The 21,673-nt window shown below is 29.6% G+C and overlaps 1 protein-coding gene and 1 long non-coding RNA gene across 2 annotated transcripts in view; one reads left to right on the top strand and one right to left on the bottom strand.

The window, feature by feature from the left end:
* LOC107451888 (dual oxidase) overlaps positions 1-21,205 on the bottom strand; it is an 83,778-nt gene extending 62,573 nt beyond the window's left edge. Inside the window, exons 1-3 of the mRNA XM_016068121.3 lie at positions 21,056-21,205; positions 973-1,059; positions 112-267 (exon numbers count right to left, since the gene is read on the bottom strand). Coding sequence (XP_015923607.1) covers positions 112-267; positions 973-1,059; positions 21,056-21,113 — 301 coding nt within the window. The 5' untranslated portion in view covers positions 21,114-21,205. The remainder of the gene's footprint in view (positions 1-111; positions 268-972; positions 1,060-21,055) is intronic.
* On the top strand, positions 4,284-11,473 carry LOC107451890 (uncharacterized). The gene is made up of 2 exons (XR_001585122.3): positions 4,284-4,522; positions 11,191-11,473. It is a non-coding gene; the product is annotated as an uncharacterized lncRNA (long non-coding RNA).
* Positions 21,206-21,673: the final 468 nt, after the last annotated feature.

Below are 21,673 nucleotides of genomic sequence, written 5' to 3'. Positions count from 1 at the left end.
AGCTGGGATTCGAACCCAGCTCACCTCATTGGAAAAGCTCTATCCCCTGAGTCATCGCGGCTCAATTGTTCTATAGAACTTTTTTGATATTAAAACAAATCTTGTACTTACCGAAAAATGTGAATAGTGTGGTTAGATTTCTTGTGGAGGGTAGACCATCCCCACCTCTCATCAATGCTTGACTCAATGCTCGGGCATTCGGTATATTTTTCATTAAATACACACCATCGGAATAAGAAGCACTCACTTTCCTGGTCAAGTGACTCCCTATAAATTATTATTACATAAATGAAAAATCTTTGGTAATACATGCTTGAAACTATATTTTGACTACGGTTTTATAACTGAAGTACTATAAATGAAGGTGAAAATATAAATATATAAATGAAAATTGTTCAGGGCAGCGGGAAAAATTTCTTTTAACCCTCGTAATGTTCATTCTCAACTAGTATGAAAATATAGGCTATATATTCCCATTAACATATTTTGTTGTAATTGTCATGTTATCTTTCACTCTTAATTGTTTTGTTATCTTTCACTCCTGTTAGTTTTAAATTAACACTTCTAAGTGCTGGATTCATTCCGTTAATATTATTGAAAACCTGTGTTTGCAATAGTTTTCAAAAAGATTTCAATATTTAAAAAGAAACTAATATTAAGCGTAGCTTTTAAACAATATTACTTCATCTTTTCACCGAAACACTTAATTGATTTGATCAAAATTAAATCACCTACACTCTTCTTTAGCATAACGTTTTGAGTTATAAAATTTTTATTTAGCTGGTTTTACTAAAAAAGAAAAAGAAATAAGTAAGAAATAAATATTACTCGAATATCTAAACAACTGAAGATTGAGTAATTAGATTTTTAATTTTCATTATTAAGAAAATACTTTTTTCCTTAATTTAGTTTTAAAATGTCAATTGCTATTTTTATTTTGTTTAAAGAGAATTTTAATGTTTCTTCACTTACCGCATGAACCCCAGTGTGCATGTGCCGGATTATTGTACCAACCATCATATCTCTGCTTCTCAGTTTCAGACAACAATTTCTTACTATCTGCAAATCATAATTTCATAATTTTTATTTTTACATACAAATAATACTTACAATTAGCATTATGCTGTTGATTGCATGCAAGGAATTAAATTCCCGATATTCTAATGGGTTATCCCAGCAATCCATTAGAATAAGATCTCGAATAAGAGAACCATACTTTGCGAGAGAAATCCCTTGTGGAAAATGCTTTGTCACCTCGAATGGAAATTTATAGTTTAGAGAAAAGTAAGTTCATTTAAACCACGAGTAAGCAATGAAATTTTAAATGCTGAGGAAATATTTTCAAAACATGAAAATGGAAACAAACTATGGCAGAATTACTCAGTATTAAGCAATGGGAAAGATTCTTTCAAACATTTGTATGCATTTTGGAAATTTTGAAATGTTTTAAGTTTGAGACAACAATTTCTTACTATCCATAAATAAGTAGTTCATTCATAATTTTTATTTTTACATACAAATAATGCTTACAATTAGCATTATGCCGTTGATTGTATACAAGGAATTATATTCCCGATATTCTAATGGATTTAAATCAGTGCAAGAATACAAAACTACGGAATCATCAGCATATGTTATTATCTTACCAAAAAGTTTAATTTGACAAAAGTCATTGATGAATATAATAAACAATAAGGGTCCTAGAATAGATCCTTGAGGAACACTACGGTTTGAAAAAATATAATTACTAAAATTACTTCGGATTTTAACTCTATGTTTGAAAGATATGAAATAAACCAATTTAAAATAATTCCTCTGAAACCAGCAAATTCTAATTTTTTGATTAAGAGATTGTGATTGACATTATCGAAAGCTTTTGATATATCAAGAAATATAGCTTCTGTTATCTTATTTTCAGCAATACTATTATGAATAAATTTTGAAAATTCCAAAGGAGCTTTTTCTATACTTTTGCCTTTAATAAATCCATATTGATTTTCAGAGAAAAAATTAGTATGTTGTAAATAATTGTACATTTTATCAGCTAGAGCTTTTTCAATGATTTTGGAAAATACAGATAATATTGAAATTGGTCTATAGTTTGATAAGCAATTTTCATCCGCGGTTTTAAAAATAGGAGTTATGGTTGCTCTTTTTAAAGAAATGGGAAAATGGATGATTTGATTAAGGTATTGATGAAATTGGTTATAAAATTTATATTATCGAGAGCAAATAATTTAATTAATTTTACATTAATACCATAGTCAAAGGAGTTCTTATTAGAAAGAGAATTCATTAAGTAAAGTACATCACAATCATTCAATTCTAGGAAAACAAACAAGGTTAAACTTGGTAAAATATAAATTTGAAAACTGTTTGAATTTGGGTTTGAGGTACTGTTAGCATTTGGAAATGATTTATTAAATTGATCAGAAGATTCATAGTCGTTTAAAATATCAGGTAAAGTAGGTGATTTTCTCTGATTACCAATAATATTATTTACAAGATCCCATTTTTGTTTATTTGAATCACAATTTTAAAATTTGTATTCTGATTTTGCTGTTTTAATTAAGTTCTTAAGCTCAGAAATTATAGTGTTGTATGCTGTTTTGTAAGTAATATCCCATGGATATTTTCCAGTTTTTTTAATAGTTTTTCCTTTCTTCAATTTAAAATCAAGATATTACTATTCATCCAGTTATTTTTGGCTCTTTTGTTTGATTTATGCGTATATTTAAAATTATTTTTTAAATTATTTAGTTTGAAAACAAAACTGATATTGTTGATCAAGAGAATCTTGAGGATTGTAATTAAATTTGCAATTTGACAGATAATTATAGAGCTTATTATAGTTGATTGAAATTTTATTTTCAGTTTCCTTAATTTTATTTACCTCATCGTTATAAATACTGCAAAAAGTTGGATAGTGATCGCTTATGTCATTTATGAATATTCCGGATTTGACTGAAAATTAATTTGTTTTTACGAAGACATGATCAATGCAAGTTGACGAGGAATTTACTCTAGTTGGTTTGTCTATGTAATTTTGGAATCCAAATTGGCATAATAATTTAATATATTTATGAGTAATAAAATAATCACTTAGAATATCAATATATATATCACCCATCAGTATTATATTAGGATATTTAAGTTTAGAGAATGTTACTTTAAGTTCAGTATTAAAAAAATCAACGCTAAAATCATGAGATCTATATAAAGATAGAAATAATAAATCCAAAGGTATGATATAAAGTAATATAGACTCTGCGGAAACAAAATGTATAGCTAACTCTGAAATATCAAGACATTTTTCAATAAAAACACAAACATCTCCAAAGCGATTATTATTTCTGCAATTAAAGTATAAATTATAACCATCTGTTGAGTAAAAATTAGTTTCATTTTGGTAAATCCAAATTTCTTACATAAATATAGCACTTATATTTTCAATCATGCCAGAAATATGTGAAATAAAATGATCAAAGTTGGGTCTTAAACTTCTAATATTCATATGTAAAATAATTATGTTTAACTTACAGGTTAAGGTAATAAAGTGATTATTAAATAGTCCGAATTTTCAATTTTTAGGCAGTCCGGCACAGATAAAAATGTTTCTTCAGTTAGATGGAATATTAAGGAGTTGAGATGATTTCACACGCATTATTTTGGACTATTCATCTTTTCTCGTGAATATTTTACCATCGCGAACGCAACAAAACTTGAATCCCTTTTCAGATTTAGCCTTACGTGAAAGATAAAATAGATGCTTCATTTCGGGAGTCAAATATTGCCACCATAATGATGCATAATACAAAATGTTTTTGTCCCGCAGTGGACTGATCGCTAAGACACGGTTCCCAGCAGATCACCGAAGTCAAGCATCACTGGCTGCGGTCAGTGTGCGGGTGGGTGACCACTTGGATCAGTCTGCGCAGGGACCGAGGGTGTGCGGTATTGGTCCTCGTTAAACTATGCTACCGTAAAGTGCTCGACTTCGCGCGTAGGTCGTCGGGCTACCGAAGTGGGGGTGCCATCCCCTCCGCAGAGGATCAAAATTGCGATGGCATGTCTTCGGATCATCCTCCGGGATGTTTCCCAGACCGCCGCCAATAGCCCATTGTGCAGCTCTAGTGCGACGTAAATTAACAACAACAACAAAATGTTTTTATACACTGTTTACTATTTTCATGATGTATGGGTTAGGGGACGCTGCGCGGCCCAGGCACCCAATTTGTTTTAAATAAAGAAAAAAAAAAGGGAGTCAAATGTTCAGAGAAGTAAACAGGCATTTCTGTGAACTTGGAGTTGACTTCACAGGTTGTAAGTTTACGATTTCTCAGTTTCTTTAAAAGCTCATCACGTACAGATTTGGATTTAACTTGAACGATGATGATTTTAGGTTTATCTTTATTAAAGCTGGGGACTCTGTGAACGATGATCAGATTTTCGGATATATTAGCATTCGCAACATTATCAATCTGGAATATTACTTGTTGAATGTCTTCATTTTCACGTTCGGGTAAGTTATTTATTTCAAAGTTGGATCTTCGAGAATATTGTTTGAGTTCAATAACTGCTTCTTTCAGTTCATTTATTTCCTTCTTTATTTCTGCGTTTTCTCTAGTTAGCTGATCATTCTTTGCTTTGTTTACATTTTGTAGCTCCGTGATAGAATTTTTCAACTCTTGAATTACTTCACTATTGAATTCAATTGAGCAGGTTAAATCATCGAATTTGTTAGTTATTAACTCGTTTAGGTCTTTATTTTGCTGTAAGATATTCTCGAGAATGTCTGGGCTAGTTGCACTTTTTATTTTCGTTGGGTTTTCCTGTGGTTTTGAACATTGTACGCAAGTCCACTTTTGTATTTTATCAACAGTAAGTTTTCTAAAAGCTCTTTCAGTGACACCACCACAATGAAAATGAAAAGCAGAATTACATTCACCTTTACATGTTAACTTATCCTAGTCTTCCAGAATTGGTTCTGTACATGCTTTACACAAAATTTTTGATGAAGACATTGTTTGAAGCAATATCTAAACTTGTTTACTAAAACATTAGATTGAAATTTTCAAATTTTTAATAATTATAAGTTTAATTAGATTTGAAACAATGGGTAAAATCAAAGTATTCAAGGGGCGAGAAAAAACGTGTGCAACAGAGTCTACCAGCTGTTGCCCCTCATCATTTATCATTAAAGATAAAAGGGGATAAACGCTTTATGTCTATTTTATTTTACAAAAATGCCATATGTTGCATTTTGGGGATAACTAAATTTTTGCAAATCAATGTCATGAAAAATTGGCACTTAACTCCGAGAAATATTACTCAGTGAAGANTTCCTTAATTTTATTTACCTCATCGTAATGAACACTGCAAAAGGTTGGATAGTGATCGCTTATGTCATTTATGAATATTCCGGATTTGATTGAAAATTTATTTGTTTTTACGAAGACATGATCAATGCAAGTTGATGAGGAATTTACTCTAGTTGGTTTGTCTATGTAATTTTGAAATCCAAATTGGCATAATAAATTAATATATTCATGAGTAATAAAATCATCACTTAGAATATCAATATTTATATCACCCATCAGTATTATATTAGTATATTTAAGTTCAGAGATAATTACTTTAAGTTCAGTATTAAAAAAATCAACACTAAAATCATGAGATCTATATAAAGATAGAAATAATAAATCTAAAGGTTTGCAATAAAATAATATAGATTCTGCGGAAACAAAATGTGTAGCTAACTCTAAAATATCAAGACATCTTTTAATAAAAACACAAACACCTCCAGAGCGATTATTATTTCTGCAATTAAAGAATGAATTATAACCATTTATTGAGTAAAAATTAGTTTCATTTTGGTAAATCCAAATTTCCGACATAATTACAGCACTTATATTTTCGATCATGCTAGAAATATGTGAAATAAAATTATCAAAGTTGGCTCTTAAACTTCTAATATTTATATGTAAAATATTAATGTTGAACTTACAGGTTGAGGTAATAAAAAAAATTAAATCGTCCAAATTTTCAATTTTTAGGCAGTCCGGCACAGATAAAAATGTTTCTTCAGTTGGATGGAATATTAAGGTCTTGAGATGATTTCACACGTATTATTTTGGACTATTCAACTTTTCTCAGGAATATTGAGTATTGAGAATAGTAAAGTTCTACGAGCTCTCTGCTTTCGCTTATAGCTCTGTATTTCAATAGGTAAAAGCTTAATTTAGCCTATCAAGATTTATATGAGCTCTGAGGCTCTTTTTCAAATTCAACCGGGTGGGTGACCACTTGGCTCAGTCTGCGTAGGGACCGAGGGTGTGCGGTACTGGTCCTCGCTAAACTGCTCTACCGTAAAGTGCTCGACTTCGCGTGCAGGTCGTTGGGCTACCGAAGCGGGGCTACCATCCCCTCTGCAGAGGTTCAAAATTTGGATGGTTTGTCTTCGGATCATCCTTAGGGATATTTCCCAGACCTTCGCCAATAGCCCATTGTGCAGCTCTAGTGCGACGTAAATTAACTACAACAATCTTCAAATTCAACATCAGTCAATATCTATTTTTTCATAGGTAAGGCTTAAGATTGGGGCACGTGCGTCCCCGTCAAACGACAGGACGCTTCCAACCGAAATCACGAATTTAACACCCAGGAGTATTGAGTATTGTAAAGTGCTACGAGCTCTCTGCTTTAGCCTATAGCTCTGTATTTCAATAGGTAATGCTTGACTTAGCCAAACAAGATTTGTATGAGCTCTGCCACCATCTCATTGTCACCATTTTCACCACCAACAACTCAACTCACAAAAGATACACCTTACAGCAAGGGGGATAAAAGCAAGTAACAAAGATCCCCCCCCACATCATCATCAACAATCAACAGTATGAGCTCTGAGGATCTTCTTCAAATTCAACATGCTTCCACCGAGTCCAACAAGGAACTCCTCTCAGGAATATTTTACCATCGCGAACCCAACAAAATTTGAATCCCTTTTCAGATTTAGCCTTACGTGAAAGATAAAATAGATGCTTCAGTTCGGTAGTCAAATGCTCATTGAAGTAAACAGGCATTTCTGTGAACCTGGAGTTGACTTCGCAGGTTGTAAGTTTACGATTTCTAAGTTTCTTTAAGAGCTCATCACGTACAGATTTGGATTTAACTTGAACGATGATGGGTTTAGGTTTATCTTTATTAAAGCTGGGGACTCTGTGAGGGGTGATCAGATTTTTGGATATATTAGTATTTGCAACATTATCAATCTGGAATATATTACTTATGGTATGTCTTCATTTTCACATTCGGGTAAGTTATTTATTTCAAAGTTGGATCTTCGGGAATATTGCTTTTAAACAACTGCTTCTTTTAGTTCATTTATTTCTGCGTTTTCTCTAGTTAGCTGATCATACTTTGTTCGTAAAGTTTTGTTTACATTTTGTAGCTCTGTGATAGAATTTTTCAACTCTTGAATTACTTCACTAATGAATTCCATTGAACAGGTTAAATCGTTGAATTTGTTAGTTATTAACTCTTTTAGGTCTTTATTTTGCTGTAAGATATTCTCGAGAATGTCTGGGCTAGTTGCACTTTTTATTTTCGTTGGGTTTTCCTTTGGTTTTGAACATAAGTCCACTTTTGTATTTTATCAACAGAAAAACAGAATTACATTCACCTTTACATGTTAACTTATCCTAGTCTTACAGAATTGGTTCTGTACATGCTTTACACAAAATTTTTGATGAAGACATTGTTTGAAGCAATATCTATGTATAAAAAGCTTGTTTACTAAAACATTAGATTGATATTTTCAAATTTTTAATAATTATAAGTAAAATTAGATTTAAAACAATGGGTAAAATCAAAGAACGTGTGCAAAGGCGAGAAAAAACGTGTGCAACAGAGGCTACCAGCTGTTCCCCTTCATCATTAATAATTAAAGATAAAAGGGGAAAAACGCTCATGTCCATTTTATTTTACAAAAATGCCATATGTTGCATTTTGGGGATAACTAAGTTTTAGCAAATCAATGTCATGAAAAATTGGCACCCAACTCCGAGAATTATTACTCAGTGAAGATGGGCCGTGCTGTGGAAAAATAGTTTCAGTCCGTGCGCGAAGTCGTTTTTTTTTCCTTTCAGAATCAGCTTAATGTACATAAATCATTTTTCTACCTTGTTCGTCTTATAAGTGTTTTTCTTAAAAGTCTATCAAATGACCCCTCTAAGCAGCTTTATTTATAATTAGAAAACAAAGGAGAGCAATGCCTAGAAAAGAAATAGAATACATTAAATGTAGACTAAAAAGAGGTTTTTTTTAGCCCACGTCATAACTTATTTGCACCATCAACAATGTTAGCGATATCCGTGCTGACTATACAGAGGGACAAGGATAAAATAACAATTTTAAATAAATTTTAAAAATATTTATTACCATATATGTATATATTTTGACACTTATCTTTTGACTTGATATTAATATCAAAGTTATATTTTGAACCAAAAAAATTATACAAAACTACGAAAGTGTCCATCAAATGTCCCCTCATACCGCAGTGTTTAATAACTATTAGAAAACAAAGGAGAGCAATGCCTTTAACCGAAATAGACATAAGTATACATTAAATTTAGGCTACATCATATTCTTTTAACTCGCCTCATATTATATTTGCATCATCATCGATTCTAGCAGCATCAGTGTTTACTATATAGAAGACAAGGACAAAAGAAATTTGTAAAAATTATTTATCAACATTTTTTAGCGTATGTACATGTTTTTAGAAATTTTGGCCTCCATTCTCTGACTTGATATTAATATCAAATTTCTTTTTTGAACCAAAAAATTGTTTGAAAAAATAATTAAAATGTCCGCCAAGTGACCGCCTTAAACGCAGCTATTAATAGTAATTAGAAAACAAAGGAGAGCAATTCTTAGTAAAAAAAAAGACAATTAAATGCAGACTACGCAGAATTTCTGGATTCGTTCATATCATGCTTGCATCATAATCAATTTTAGCAACACCTTTATGACCTTCATACAGTGACAACGACAAAATAGAAAAAGTTCTTAAAAAACTTATTAAATATTTTTTAGCATGTGCATATGTTTTTAGAAATCCTTTCCTATCCTTTGACTTAATATTAATATCAACGTTCTCTTCTGAACCAAAAAATTATGAGAAATCTCTAAAGGGCAATTCCATATGTGACGGAATGACATTTTGACTTGCAAAATAACAATTAATTGAAGTTTCTATGTATCTAATTTCAAATAATTTTTTTTTATCATGCATATCATTATTATTGGCATAATGCTCTTCATAAACTAAAAAAACAGGATTTTCTATCTTTTTTACTTTTAATTTTACGAACTTTTTATTTGCGTGACGGAATGACATTTTGGCAACCAAGCTTTTGGCATGCCGCTTAGAACTGGTAGTTTCTGCGAATTTTGCAGCTATTATTTTTCTGAACTATTTTATACTTTTAGTATAATGTGTAAGCAATGTAAAATGTGAATTTGGAAAATTAACCTCAGGTTGGCTAGCAGTTATTAACATCTATTTGCTGTGACGGAATGACCGTGACGGAATGACAAAAAGTTTAGTAGAAGAAAGCCTTCATTTAAAAAATGTTTTATTAATATGTAAATGATAAACAGAATGTAACAGATAAACAGGATTAATATTTATGTAAGAATTTCAACAGTTTGAAAATTAGGTTGTCTCTGAGGAGGTTTTATATCTAACTTGCCAATGTTACATCTTATCTTCGTTCTCAGGAAATTTATGCATTATTAAGACATGTGACGGAATGACGTAAAAGAAGTTACTTTTATTTAATATATTAAACTTAAAATGTTTAAATTTTGTTCTATATGCATATTTTTTATCAAAATATTGCAAAAGAAAGATACATTTCTTTTATTTTATAAGTATTTTTCAAGAAAACAATTTGAGCACAAATGTGAACAATTCACTTGTCAGACATGTGATTACTTTAGAATGCTGCCAGATTCAAAAAATTTAAAATTATCAAAAATGAAACGGCAATATGTAGACTTTGGCTATTTTTGAACATTATTTTTGAAATTAAAATATGCAATTCATAAAAAAAAAATTTCACTTGAAAGTTGACACTTCCGTGGAATTGCCCTAAAGTGTCCTTCAAATGATTCCTTAAACGCGGTATTTAATAATAATTAGAAAACAAAGGAATTAGAAAACAAAGGAGAAAAATGCCTATAAATGAAAAAAGAAAGTATACATTAAATGAAGACTACGCAGAGTTTTTTTTAAAAAAAATATGATTTTGTGCAAAAAATATATATAATTACTATAATTTTATGCAAGCTCATTTTAGTAAATTAAAACGAAAGGATAGCTGGATATCAAAAATAATCCAATGTATTTGTGAAAAAATAATTAAACTTAGGAATACAGAATATTTGACACAGTAAGCAGTTATAATCATAGAAAAATATATCTTTTTCATCATGTCAAATTTTCACTCGGTAGTTGGATTCCTTTCACCACTAAAGTAACCGTATGGTATTTTTTTCTACAGCTTTAACAGTTAACAATTCTTCAACTAATTATCGAATGTTCTTTTTTTATTTTTTTTTTATTTCTGTACATTTTTCTATATACCTTGATTATATATTATCTTAGTTATATACTTATTGTACCTTAATTATATATTATCTATATACCTAAATTATACGTGATTTCAAGTTGTATAGTGTTTTGCAGTAAAACAAAATGCAACGCTAAGGCGAAAACCCAAAATAGTCGTAGCGTTGATGTCGATTTTTAATCTAAAGAGATTTTACTTAATAAGACAAAATCCTTAAAACTAAGACCTACTTGAAGCCTGTTTCATAAACAGCCGGAGGCGATTGTGTATAAGTCATATCTGATAAAGGATTTCAGATAAGTTACTTTTTTACTTTAATCAAACTTAAAATGTGCATCATTTCTCCCCGGAGAAAAAAATTTTAAAAAATCCATAAATAGTTCAAGGTTGCACTATTTCCTTTTAGAAAACATCAGTAAAACCCATTCCTTATAACGAACTTAAACATATAAGAATCATTTGTTCTTAGAAATTGAATTCGCTTCTAGTATTTAGATCTGTTTAAAATGTTCTATTTCCTAATAAACTTTTTTCATTTATTTCCAAACAGTTCTAAAGAAAAGTCAAGGAACAACAAAAGGACAAGGTCAACATCCAGACGAGTTCTCTAGGATGAAAATAAATTGCTTTGGCAGGGAAATTAGGTTGAATATAAGAGACTCAGCGTTGACAGAATAATTGCAGATATTGATGAATCAGTTATTACACCCTGTTAAGCCTTCTACTTTATGATTTTCGTTATGAGTGAATTAACATTGTCTTTATTTCACGTCTGCTGTGATGGATCGGTTGATTTTTCTAATTAGAAAAATAAAAATTAAAGTAGAAGTTAATTTTTTTGAACAACTTTTTTTTCTCCTTATTTCAGATAATTTGATTCATTGTGTTTGATATAGTCAGGGAATTCTTCATTATTTTAATAAGAATAAAAGTGATGAAATGTCTCTTACGCTACATTTAAAAAAAATGATTAATAAAAATGTCTAATTGTCTAATATATATNTTTGCGCACTGTTGATGAGTTAAAAATAAATATTATATATATATATTAAATAAATCGCTTATATTATTTGTTTTGGTTAATTGTCGCAATTTTTGTCTGAATAAACTAATAAACTGACAGTTTTCAAAACTATAATGGATAGCGTGATTTTTGTTATAAATCCTTTGAAGTTAATTTTGTAGAATAAATCCGTTAAAGTAAAAAAAAATGTGTAAAGTTGTAAGATGTGAAAAAGTTAAATCCTAAAAATTTTTTCCAGCAATACTCTTTAATACTTTAAAGAAATCGAACCACCGTGTTTTATGTTAGAGATTAATAAATTTCAAAGCAAAAAATTATTTATTATTTAGGTAGAATTACAAGTAAATAAAGACGTCTTTCACGATATAAATTTTTTAAAATTTCGAAATATTTAAGCTTTTGGTCTCTAATAAAATATGCCACGAATTATAGACTTACCCTGCAATATTGGAAGAGACAATTTGGGTTATTGATATTTCTTTGAATTTCTTTAAGAATTACTTGAAGAACTATTTTATAACATAAGAATTGTTTAGTTCTTGCGGTTTTTCATACTTTGTAATAATGTTTAAAACTTTCAAAGGTTTTAGGGACCGACAATAAATTATGAAAAAAAACAGTATTTTTGAGCACCCTAAGCCAGAAAATAAAGCAATAAGCTTGTAACTTGTATCGATTGGTTGTTACTTGCAAATGCAAAAACTACTAAAATTTCGTAAACTTCGACTAAACATTTATGGAGATATGGACATTTTTATAAGAAAACTAATTTTTTGACTTTGACGTTTTTTTGTTATAACTTTAAAATTTTTGAACAAAATTAAACAGAATTATCGAAGTAATTTAAAATTAATTACAAAACTATTATTTTGAAATTCGAAAGAAATCATTCAAAACTGAGCAAGATATGACTATTTAAAGTAATTCTTTTATACTGCGCATGCGCGGAAAAATTTAAATAATTTTTTTCTTCTTACTTTTTGTATTTGACTACTGAAGAAAAATTTTGGTTTGAGTTTCGACAAACATAAAAAAGTTTCAGTAAATTTTCTAAGCAGTTTTTGTATTTTTAAAACTCAAAGCGACTAGGGGTTTTCTACAAATTTAAGTTTGTTTTTTCCGTGTGGTTTTTATGGGGTAGTGTAATTTGCAATACTTAATAAAATTTGTGGAACAACCATAATAGTTTTGAACTTTATTTTAAGAAATGCAAAAACTGCTTGGAAAATTGTTTAAAATATTATACGTCTTAAGCGTATTTTAATGTATTTTTTTATTTATTAGTTGCCAAATACGATTCACTACAAAATTAGGAAAAAATAATTCCAAACATTTTCCGCACATGCTTAGCATGAAAGAACTACTTTAAATAGTCATATCCAGCGTATTTTGAAACAATTTTTTTTTAAATATCCAAACAGTAATTCAAATTAAATTACTCCAAAAATTTAGTTTAATTTTACTGAGTAGCAAAAGCTGTAGGGGAAAAAAAAACATAAGACAAAATTTAGTTTTCATAAAAATGTCATTATCTCCATAAAAATTTAAGATAGATTTAAGAAATTTTATACAGTTGTTGCAAATAACAACTTAAGTAGCCGATTCAAGTAACAAGTTTATAGCTTGATTTGCTGTCATAGGGTGTTCAAAAATGCTTGTTGTCTTTTGTAGTTTATCGTCAGTTTCTTAACCTCTGAAAGCTTTAAACCTTATTGCTAAGTATGAATGAATTAAAAATTTCTAAAATTAAAAAATAATCCTCTAAATATTTTTTGAGAAGTTTAAAAATATTAGAATTCGTCAAAAAAAGTATAAAGTAAGTTTTTGTGTCTTATTTCGTAACTTCGTCTGTACTAATTAATTTTATAACTGTCGTTGAACAGCCGACCCAATTTTATGGGTTTGCGACTACTTATGTTCAACTCCATAGCCTCGTAATTTTGAACCCAATTCAGAAGACAATGGAACTCCTGAATCGAGTATTGGGAGAAATTTGCCTTCTTGGAGGACTTTTTCATGGATTTAACCCGCATTTGTGTTACATGGTGAGGAAGACCACGAGAACCTCCCACGATCAGCCTGACGGCAAGGGGACTCTAACAGATGATCAGTCTACCACTGAGGATATTTCACGTCAGCATTGTAGTCTTTGCAAGCCGGATGAGGAATTCGTATCGACTGGGATTCGAACCCGGTTCGCCTCATTGGACGGGAAACTCTCTATCCCCTGTGCTCTCCCAGCTCTGCGCTATATAATTGGCATATTTGAGGTCACCTCCTCGAACAATTAAGATCCGATTCTTAAATCAAAAGTTATACAGGGTGGTCCGTTTAATTTTTGAGCACTGTAGATGAGTTAAAAATAAATATTTTTTAAGTGAAAAAAAATTCACAAATTTTATAGAAGAAAGTGACACAAAATGTATTTTACATAGAATCTGTTTTTTTTATAATAATATTTTTTTTGTAACATTATTTTAAGTATAAATTTTGCATTTCATGTAATTTATTTTAGTTATTTGTAAGGAGAAAATATTTAAAAAAAAAAAGAATTTCATCTGTATATATAAACAAAATTGCTCATTTCATGATCATTATGATAGATCTATTAATATTTTAAAGAGAAAAATAAACCCGTTTAGATTTTAGAGCAATGAACATTTTAGACAAATTGAAGCATTGTATAAATATGTCTTAATCATTTTCTTCTTAATTATTTTGCACTTTTTAATTATCTTGCAATGATTATAAACACTAAAAAAATTTCTCAAGCAATAACTTTTTGAAACAAAATTGGAAATGGTAATATTTTTATTCACAAATAAGGGTGAGGAAGAATTTTGCACTATAAATGCTCTTAAAAATGCATGCTCTCTTAAACATGCATTTTGCTCATAAAAACATATGATTATAATAGTAAAAAAATTAAGAAAACAATTAAAAACTCACAAAATTCACTTTCATAGAGTTTGCAATAAGGTTATAAAATTCTAAATTCTAAAATCATTTCAAGTTGTTCATTGTTACGCTAAAAACTATTTTTATTTCATATCCATTATGACAGATCCCTTTTTTTTAAACAAAATTAATAATTAATATTCAGAATTTAATTTTTAGAACAGTATTTTTCATTACATGTTTTACATAAATTGAAACACTGTGTTTTATAATTGAGATACTTTTTAATGTGTTCAAAATTAATCAGATAATTGGAAAATACTTTGTATTAAGTAAAACAATAATAATAATTGGGGCCGGGATAGCCTGCTTGGCAGGGCGCAGGTCGTAAGTTCGTTAGAACTGTAGTTCGAATCTAGCAGGCCGAAGACTCCCCAGTGTAGTAAATAGTGACTGGTGCACATGAAATCTGTCGGATCGCAAAGTCCTCTATGCTCCCATTACAAATTATACCTATGAGGGTACAAGATTGGAGACTGATCATTCTCTGATTCACGTCAAAATTACGATTTGTGGACGAATGAATGGGTGTATAAACGAGTGTGACGTATGGGTGTGACAGAAATCAAATTCTTGGCCATAGATGACGCCACTAGAAAGCAAGAACAATCGCATTCCTTGCCTTAATGGCCTACGACAACAATAACAACAAATAATAATTAGCAGCTCACAAATTAAAGTTTTAATAGAATTTAAAGTTAGGAAAGTAATGTTGGCAGGCTCATATAAGAGTTAGCTGACATTTCAACTATTTCTTCCGGAGTTCTCAGTTTTTTATTTATTTGTTTATGTAGTAGAATAAATTTATTTTAAGAATTTTGCGCAACCCAATCTTTGATGTAATATTGTCCATGATATTTCTAGGGCTATGTCATTTTCACGCTCTGAAAAAGTTAGATAATTTCAACATGATTTCTACCCACTTTCATTTATTTATGTGTCGTAGTTAAATTGAAAAATCTGGCTGTTTGCAGTTATGTCCGGTATTATGGAACGCACCTGCCNGACTTCGGTGATCTGCTGGGAGCCGTGTCTTAACGACCAGTCCACTGCGGGACCCGGTATTATGAAATACACCTGGCTAATATGAAGAATCTTAGCTTTTTAATCAACCTGACTTCATTTGGGCAGATTACAATTTGCCTTGAAACTAGTTTTGGAAATCTGTGAATAATTCTATCAGACTAACTTTCTTCAAGCTTACTGCAATAAACCTTTGCTAAAGCTATTTGCAATGAGAATTCATTACTCTGGGCTTATTGTAAACGGTCTGAAATAAATCATGCTATTTGAGCAATGAATGATATATTTCCTAATTAGCCTATAGGTACGTCACTTCACTGCAATGAACCTAAACAGTGTCAGACTGAACAGATTAGAAAATACTGGATACATATCGAATTAGCCTGGGGCGTTTTTTTGTTTTTGTTTCATAACCGTCGTTGAACAGCCTACCCAATTTTGGGTTTACGACTATTAATATTTATCTCCGTAGCCTTGTAATTTTCTACCAGTATAGAAGACAAAGAAACTCCTGGATCAGTACCCCCAGAGGTTTGATTTGGGAACATGGAGGACTTTGTGACCCGACAGATTTAAGATGCATAAGTCACCATTTACTACACGGGGAGTTTTCGGCCGGAGGGGATTGAACCCACGACCACTTGGAGATGGGCCCAGTGACCTATCAACCAGGCTATCAGGGCCCAGCCTCGCGCATTGCAAAATGACTGCGGCTTTTTGCCAACTGCTAGATTATGTAACTAACCCAAGACGAGCCACGGCAGCTTAGGGCTAGAGCGCTTACTTACAAACGTGATGCTACCCTATCTGTTCGAAATAATTGGAATTGAACAATCTTCGACTCTGGTCGATATGAAATTTGAACCCTACTCGCACCGACCAGGACCACAGTGTTGACGTAGAATGTCCTCAGTCATAGACAGTTACATGTGTTAGAATACCCTTGCCATGCTAACTGTGGGTGGTTTTCGTGGTTCTTCCCATTATGTATCGCAAATGCGGATGAGTTCCATAAAGATAAGTCCTTTACGAAGACTGATTTGTTCCAATATTTGATCCTGGGTTATTTTGTTAGTTTGGGTTAGTTCCATCAAAAAAAGTCCCCCACGAAGGCAAAATTTCTCCCAATACTTGATCCAGGAGTTCCCTTGTCTTCTGAATTGGGTTCAAAATTACAAATCTACGGAGTTGAACATTGATAGTTATAAACCCAGAAATGGATCAGCTGTTATAAAATTAAATATAATTAAGCTACGACAATTGCATTTTTATAACCAAAAAGTAACATTTTATGATCTCAACATTCAAGAATTGTTTATTTTTTAATGGTAAACCACTTTCAGTTCCATTTGGTGCTTCAGGTCATAAAAATATTCCATAGTCATAAAATCAGACGTGGTCATTTTTTCATAAGAATTGCACGTGTTTCTTTTGATTGATTCTTTCTGTAACAGCCATTATTAAACATTCATTATTAAGCATTACTTGTTTATTCATTTAATTAAGTATTCATTCCTATTTTGGAAGAAGAGAGATTGAACAAGGAATGATTAATGTAATTTTTAATTAAATGTCCTTTCATGTTCTTAGCGGTGTACGTAAAAATCATTTTTCAAAACACGTCTTATTTATTTCATTAGTTTCGAAAGAAATAGTTGATATGTCTTTCAACCAATCAAAATTGATCATTGAAGATTATTTGAACGTTTTCGCAAATGGTTTTTATCTTCATGCAAATAGAGTTATAAAAATGTCGGCTACTTAAATAATTCTTTTATATTTTCAGATATTTTAACTATTTTTTTATTTTCACAAGTTTTAATGCATTCTTTTGGTCCTTTTAATATTTTAAAACTTTTTTTTCGAATTTTTTAAATTTTTTTATACGTTTTTGATTTTAATGCACTATTTTATAATTCTTCAGTAATATTATTAATTTTTATGTTCCTTTGATATTTTTATTATTTATACTTTTTTGATTATTTTAATTAATTTTTAAATTTTTTCAGTCCCTTCACTAATTATTCTGTAATATTTCATGGGCCATTTTTCTATATTTTCATTCATTATAATATATTTTTTAAGTCTATATTTTTGCTGATAATTTTCATAATACATATATCCCTTTATGACCAGATGTAATTTTAAAGTACTTATTTCTGTTGTAAAAAAAAAGGTCAAAACCTAAAAAATTGCGAAAGTTATTTCATTAGCACGATTAATTTATGAAATAAAAGATAACTCATTCCCACTAAACTATATTAATAATTTTAAAATCTATGTTTATGTTGGCAAATAATTACTTAAAAACTAAAATGGTAGCTAAGAAAAGATATTTTTACACAGTTTGAACATATTTTAAAACATATTACTACTTTATACAAACATTACCACTTTTTACATTGTGGGTTAATTACTAATCCAAGCAGTTGTGCAGGTACGATCGTTGTGATAATTTTATTTATCAAAAGTACTCTCCTTAATTTTTTCTTCTTAAATTTAAGGAAAGTTTAAATTTGTGATAAATGACATTATCACAATTGTAAAAGTATATAGATGCATTTTCGGCATCCCATCATTCATTTTCGCCGAAATTTAAAATAAATTTTAAAATGGTTCAAATCTAACAATCTCATTTTTTTTTCGCATTTCTTTTTTTGTATTCGTATTTTGTCAATTCTTTTAATAATAAATTATCACATTAAAATACATTTAAAAGATACTAGAATTTCTCTTGCGCAATGTTGTTGAAAATGGTCGATGATATTTTTACTCATTTGTTTCTTATCTTGTTTTATAAATAGAGCTGTATTAAATAGTTTTCAATTCTTAGAAACACAGACTTATGGCAGACTTATATTATCTTAATGGCGGGCACTTTGTAATTAAACGAAATTAAAAGGAAAAAAAAAGTTATACATTTGTGATATCTTAGTATTTAAGGTATGCGTGGAATATTTTATGCAAATTTATGATAAAATCACATTAATGTCTATACTAATAAATAAAAGAGAGCTAAGTAATTATTTATCTTTATGATGCTTTTAAATCACGCTTATATTTTATTAACATTTTATGTCAGAAAAATATTTTGTATTAAATATTTTACATATTTTAGAGCCTATTTAAATACAGTTAAAATTTATATTGATTCTGTGATGTCACTAAATTGTATTGGGAAGCAAGAACTCTCATGAATTGTCAATAACCTTTCATTTTTCATGTTAATGTTTAAAATTTTATATTGTTGAAATGTTTATTGATTCAAATGTTTATTGTTCTTTTTTGTTCACTTTACCTAAATTGTTTCATTGTTATNTATACAAACATTACCACTTTTTACACTATGGGTTAATTACTAATCCAATCCGATCGTTGTGATAATTTTATTTATCAAAAGATTTGATATATTTGATTAACATATTTATTATTATTTGATTAACATTATTTGATTAACATACATAATATTTGATTAACATTTTATGTTAGAAAAATATTTTATTTATTTTAGAGCCTATTTAATATAGCTAAAATTTATATTGATTCTAGTACAAAAATAAAAATACCTGAACAGCGTGCTGAAAAGCGATACTGTAAACTATTTCTTTTTGACTAATTTTGAACAACAAAATCGAGAAAACATACTTAGCCCACAAGAAACATATATTACATACATATATACGTACAAGAAACATACAAATAACAATCAATTTGCATGAATACATCTGGCAGAGGTTAGGCAACAGTATGGGAATTTTTATTTTCAATTATTAAGAGAGAAGTCACTTCTTCAAAAAATACTTTTACCTTTAATTTCTACAATATTTGACAACATGGGGAAAACGAAATACCGGAAAAACTTTTGATAGAATGAGTGGATTTTCAAGAAATAAGGTACAATTTTTATGGTTCACGGGGGTTGATTATAAACATGATTTACTTGTTAATACCAGATTAAAAGCATGCATTTCCTGAAAGAAAAACCCTCTTTTCGTTAAATTCCGATTCTTACAGATTTTGGCTATATTTAGAATGCCAAAATTCGCAATCTGTCAACAAAAAAATGTATGTGTAAATGTTAATGGTAAGAGAACGTATATTTTGTGTTCGTTCGTCGTGAATAAATTAAGATTAAAAATTACAGTATAAGTTTTGTATATAAGATATACTTGGTTCTGTTACCGACTAAGTTATTTTGCTTCATTTTTGAGGAACAAAACTCAATTTCCCTGTTTTGGGATTCAGTTTCCAAAATAAGAATAAAGAGAAACAGATTAATTTGTAAAGTACCCAAAATGTAAAAAACATTAAAATCAATATTAATATTTATTTCATGTATAAATTTTGCTAAAAAAAATGAGTTTTCAAAGAAAGGTAATTTGAAAAAAAAAAGTTATTTTTGTTTAAAATCATTGAAAAAGGATAAAAGTGGGCATAAATAAATAAATAATTAGTGACATAATTAAAAATAAAACGCAAAACAAGAAAGTAACAAAATAGCAAAAAAATTTTCAGATCAATAATATAATTTTGTTCAGTTATCAAACTGAGCAGTTTTCAAAAACCAAAAAAATATTTCATAACGCCTAACATTTTTGGATTCCTCTCTCTCTCTATATATAATATAAAATAGAATATTTATATGATTACTTTTACAGACTAAATATTTGAAAACACCTATTGCTATTCATTGATCTTCTATAAATATCATATAAAATAGAAGAGTTACATGAAACAAGAATTACTTTTACAGACTAAATGTTTTAAAACATTTAATGCTATTTTCGGATTCCTCTATATATACCTTATAGAATAGAAGAGTTATATTATGAAACAAAGATTATTTTTACAGACTAAATTTTTCAAAACATTTGTTATTTTTGGATCCCTATATATATGCCATATAAAATAGAAGAGTTATATGGAGCAAAGATTATTTTTTACAGACTAAATGTTTCAAAACATTTGTTATTTTTGGATCCCTATATATATGCCCTATAAAATAGAAGAGTTATATGGAGCAAAGATTATTTTTACAGACTAAATGTTTCAAAATATTTCTTATTTTTGGATCCCTATATATATGCCATATAAAATAGAAGAGTTATATGGAGCAAAGATTATTTTCACAGACTAAATGTTTCAAAATATTTCTTATTTTTGGATCTCTATATATATGCCATATAAAATAGAAGAGTTATATGAAGCAAAGATTATTTTTACAGACTAAATGTTTCAAAACATTTGTTATTTTTGGATCCCTATATATATGCCATATAAAAATAGAAGAGTTATATGAAACAAAGATTATTTTCACAGTCTAAATATTTCGAAACATTTATTGTTATTTATCTCTATATACCATATAAAATTGAAGAGTGATAAAAAAAAACACGAATTCCAGACTCACCTATTAAACACAGACTTTCTATGAAAACTGATAAGAATATCCAATAACAAATTATCATTTTTCTTTCTATTTGGAGAGAGCAGTTTCTCTTACTCGATACATTTAGATCAACTAGTTACACTGACCTAATGAGGTAGGTTTTTATTCCAAGAGGATTATTTGTAAGAGAAAGGTGACCAAACAACTTCGATTTCATTTCAAAAAAAGCGATCAACCGCGCCCAACCACCCCCCTTTTTCTTCCTACCCTACCAAGTTCTTTTTTACACTTATCGTTTCAGGTTTCTTTTGGGTGCCTATTTCAATTATAATTTAGATCTTTCTATATTAAAAAATAGTAAATGCCGCCTCCGCCGTTGCTACTTTGGGTGTACAATTTTACGTTACATTTTTAGTTGCGCAATGAAAATCAGACTAAGAAACTTGAAAATGCGATGGAGTTAAAGCATTTATCATTCGTAAATTACTGTCCCAGTCCCTGGCCAAAGTATTAGAACCAGTGTAAGATTCTATGTGAAATCTTAATTATCAGGTGATACTCTACAGCTTTATTGTTTTTAAGGCGGCTGAAACCGGATTACATTAGTTTTGTGTATCAATTGATTAGCATTGTAATGCA

The sequence above is a fragment of the Parasteatoda tepidariorum genome, chromosome 3 (assembly GCF_043381705.1).
Source record: "Parasteatoda tepidariorum isolate YZ-2023 chromosome 3, CAS_Ptep_4.0, whole genome shotgun sequence".
Classification (NCBI taxonomy): domain Eukaryota; kingdom Metazoa; phylum Arthropoda; class Arachnida; order Araneae; family Theridiidae; genus Parasteatoda; species Parasteatoda tepidariorum.
The sequence above is the reverse complement of the archived record's forward strand: the minus strand, read 5'-3'. Positions and strand labels throughout refer to the sequence as shown.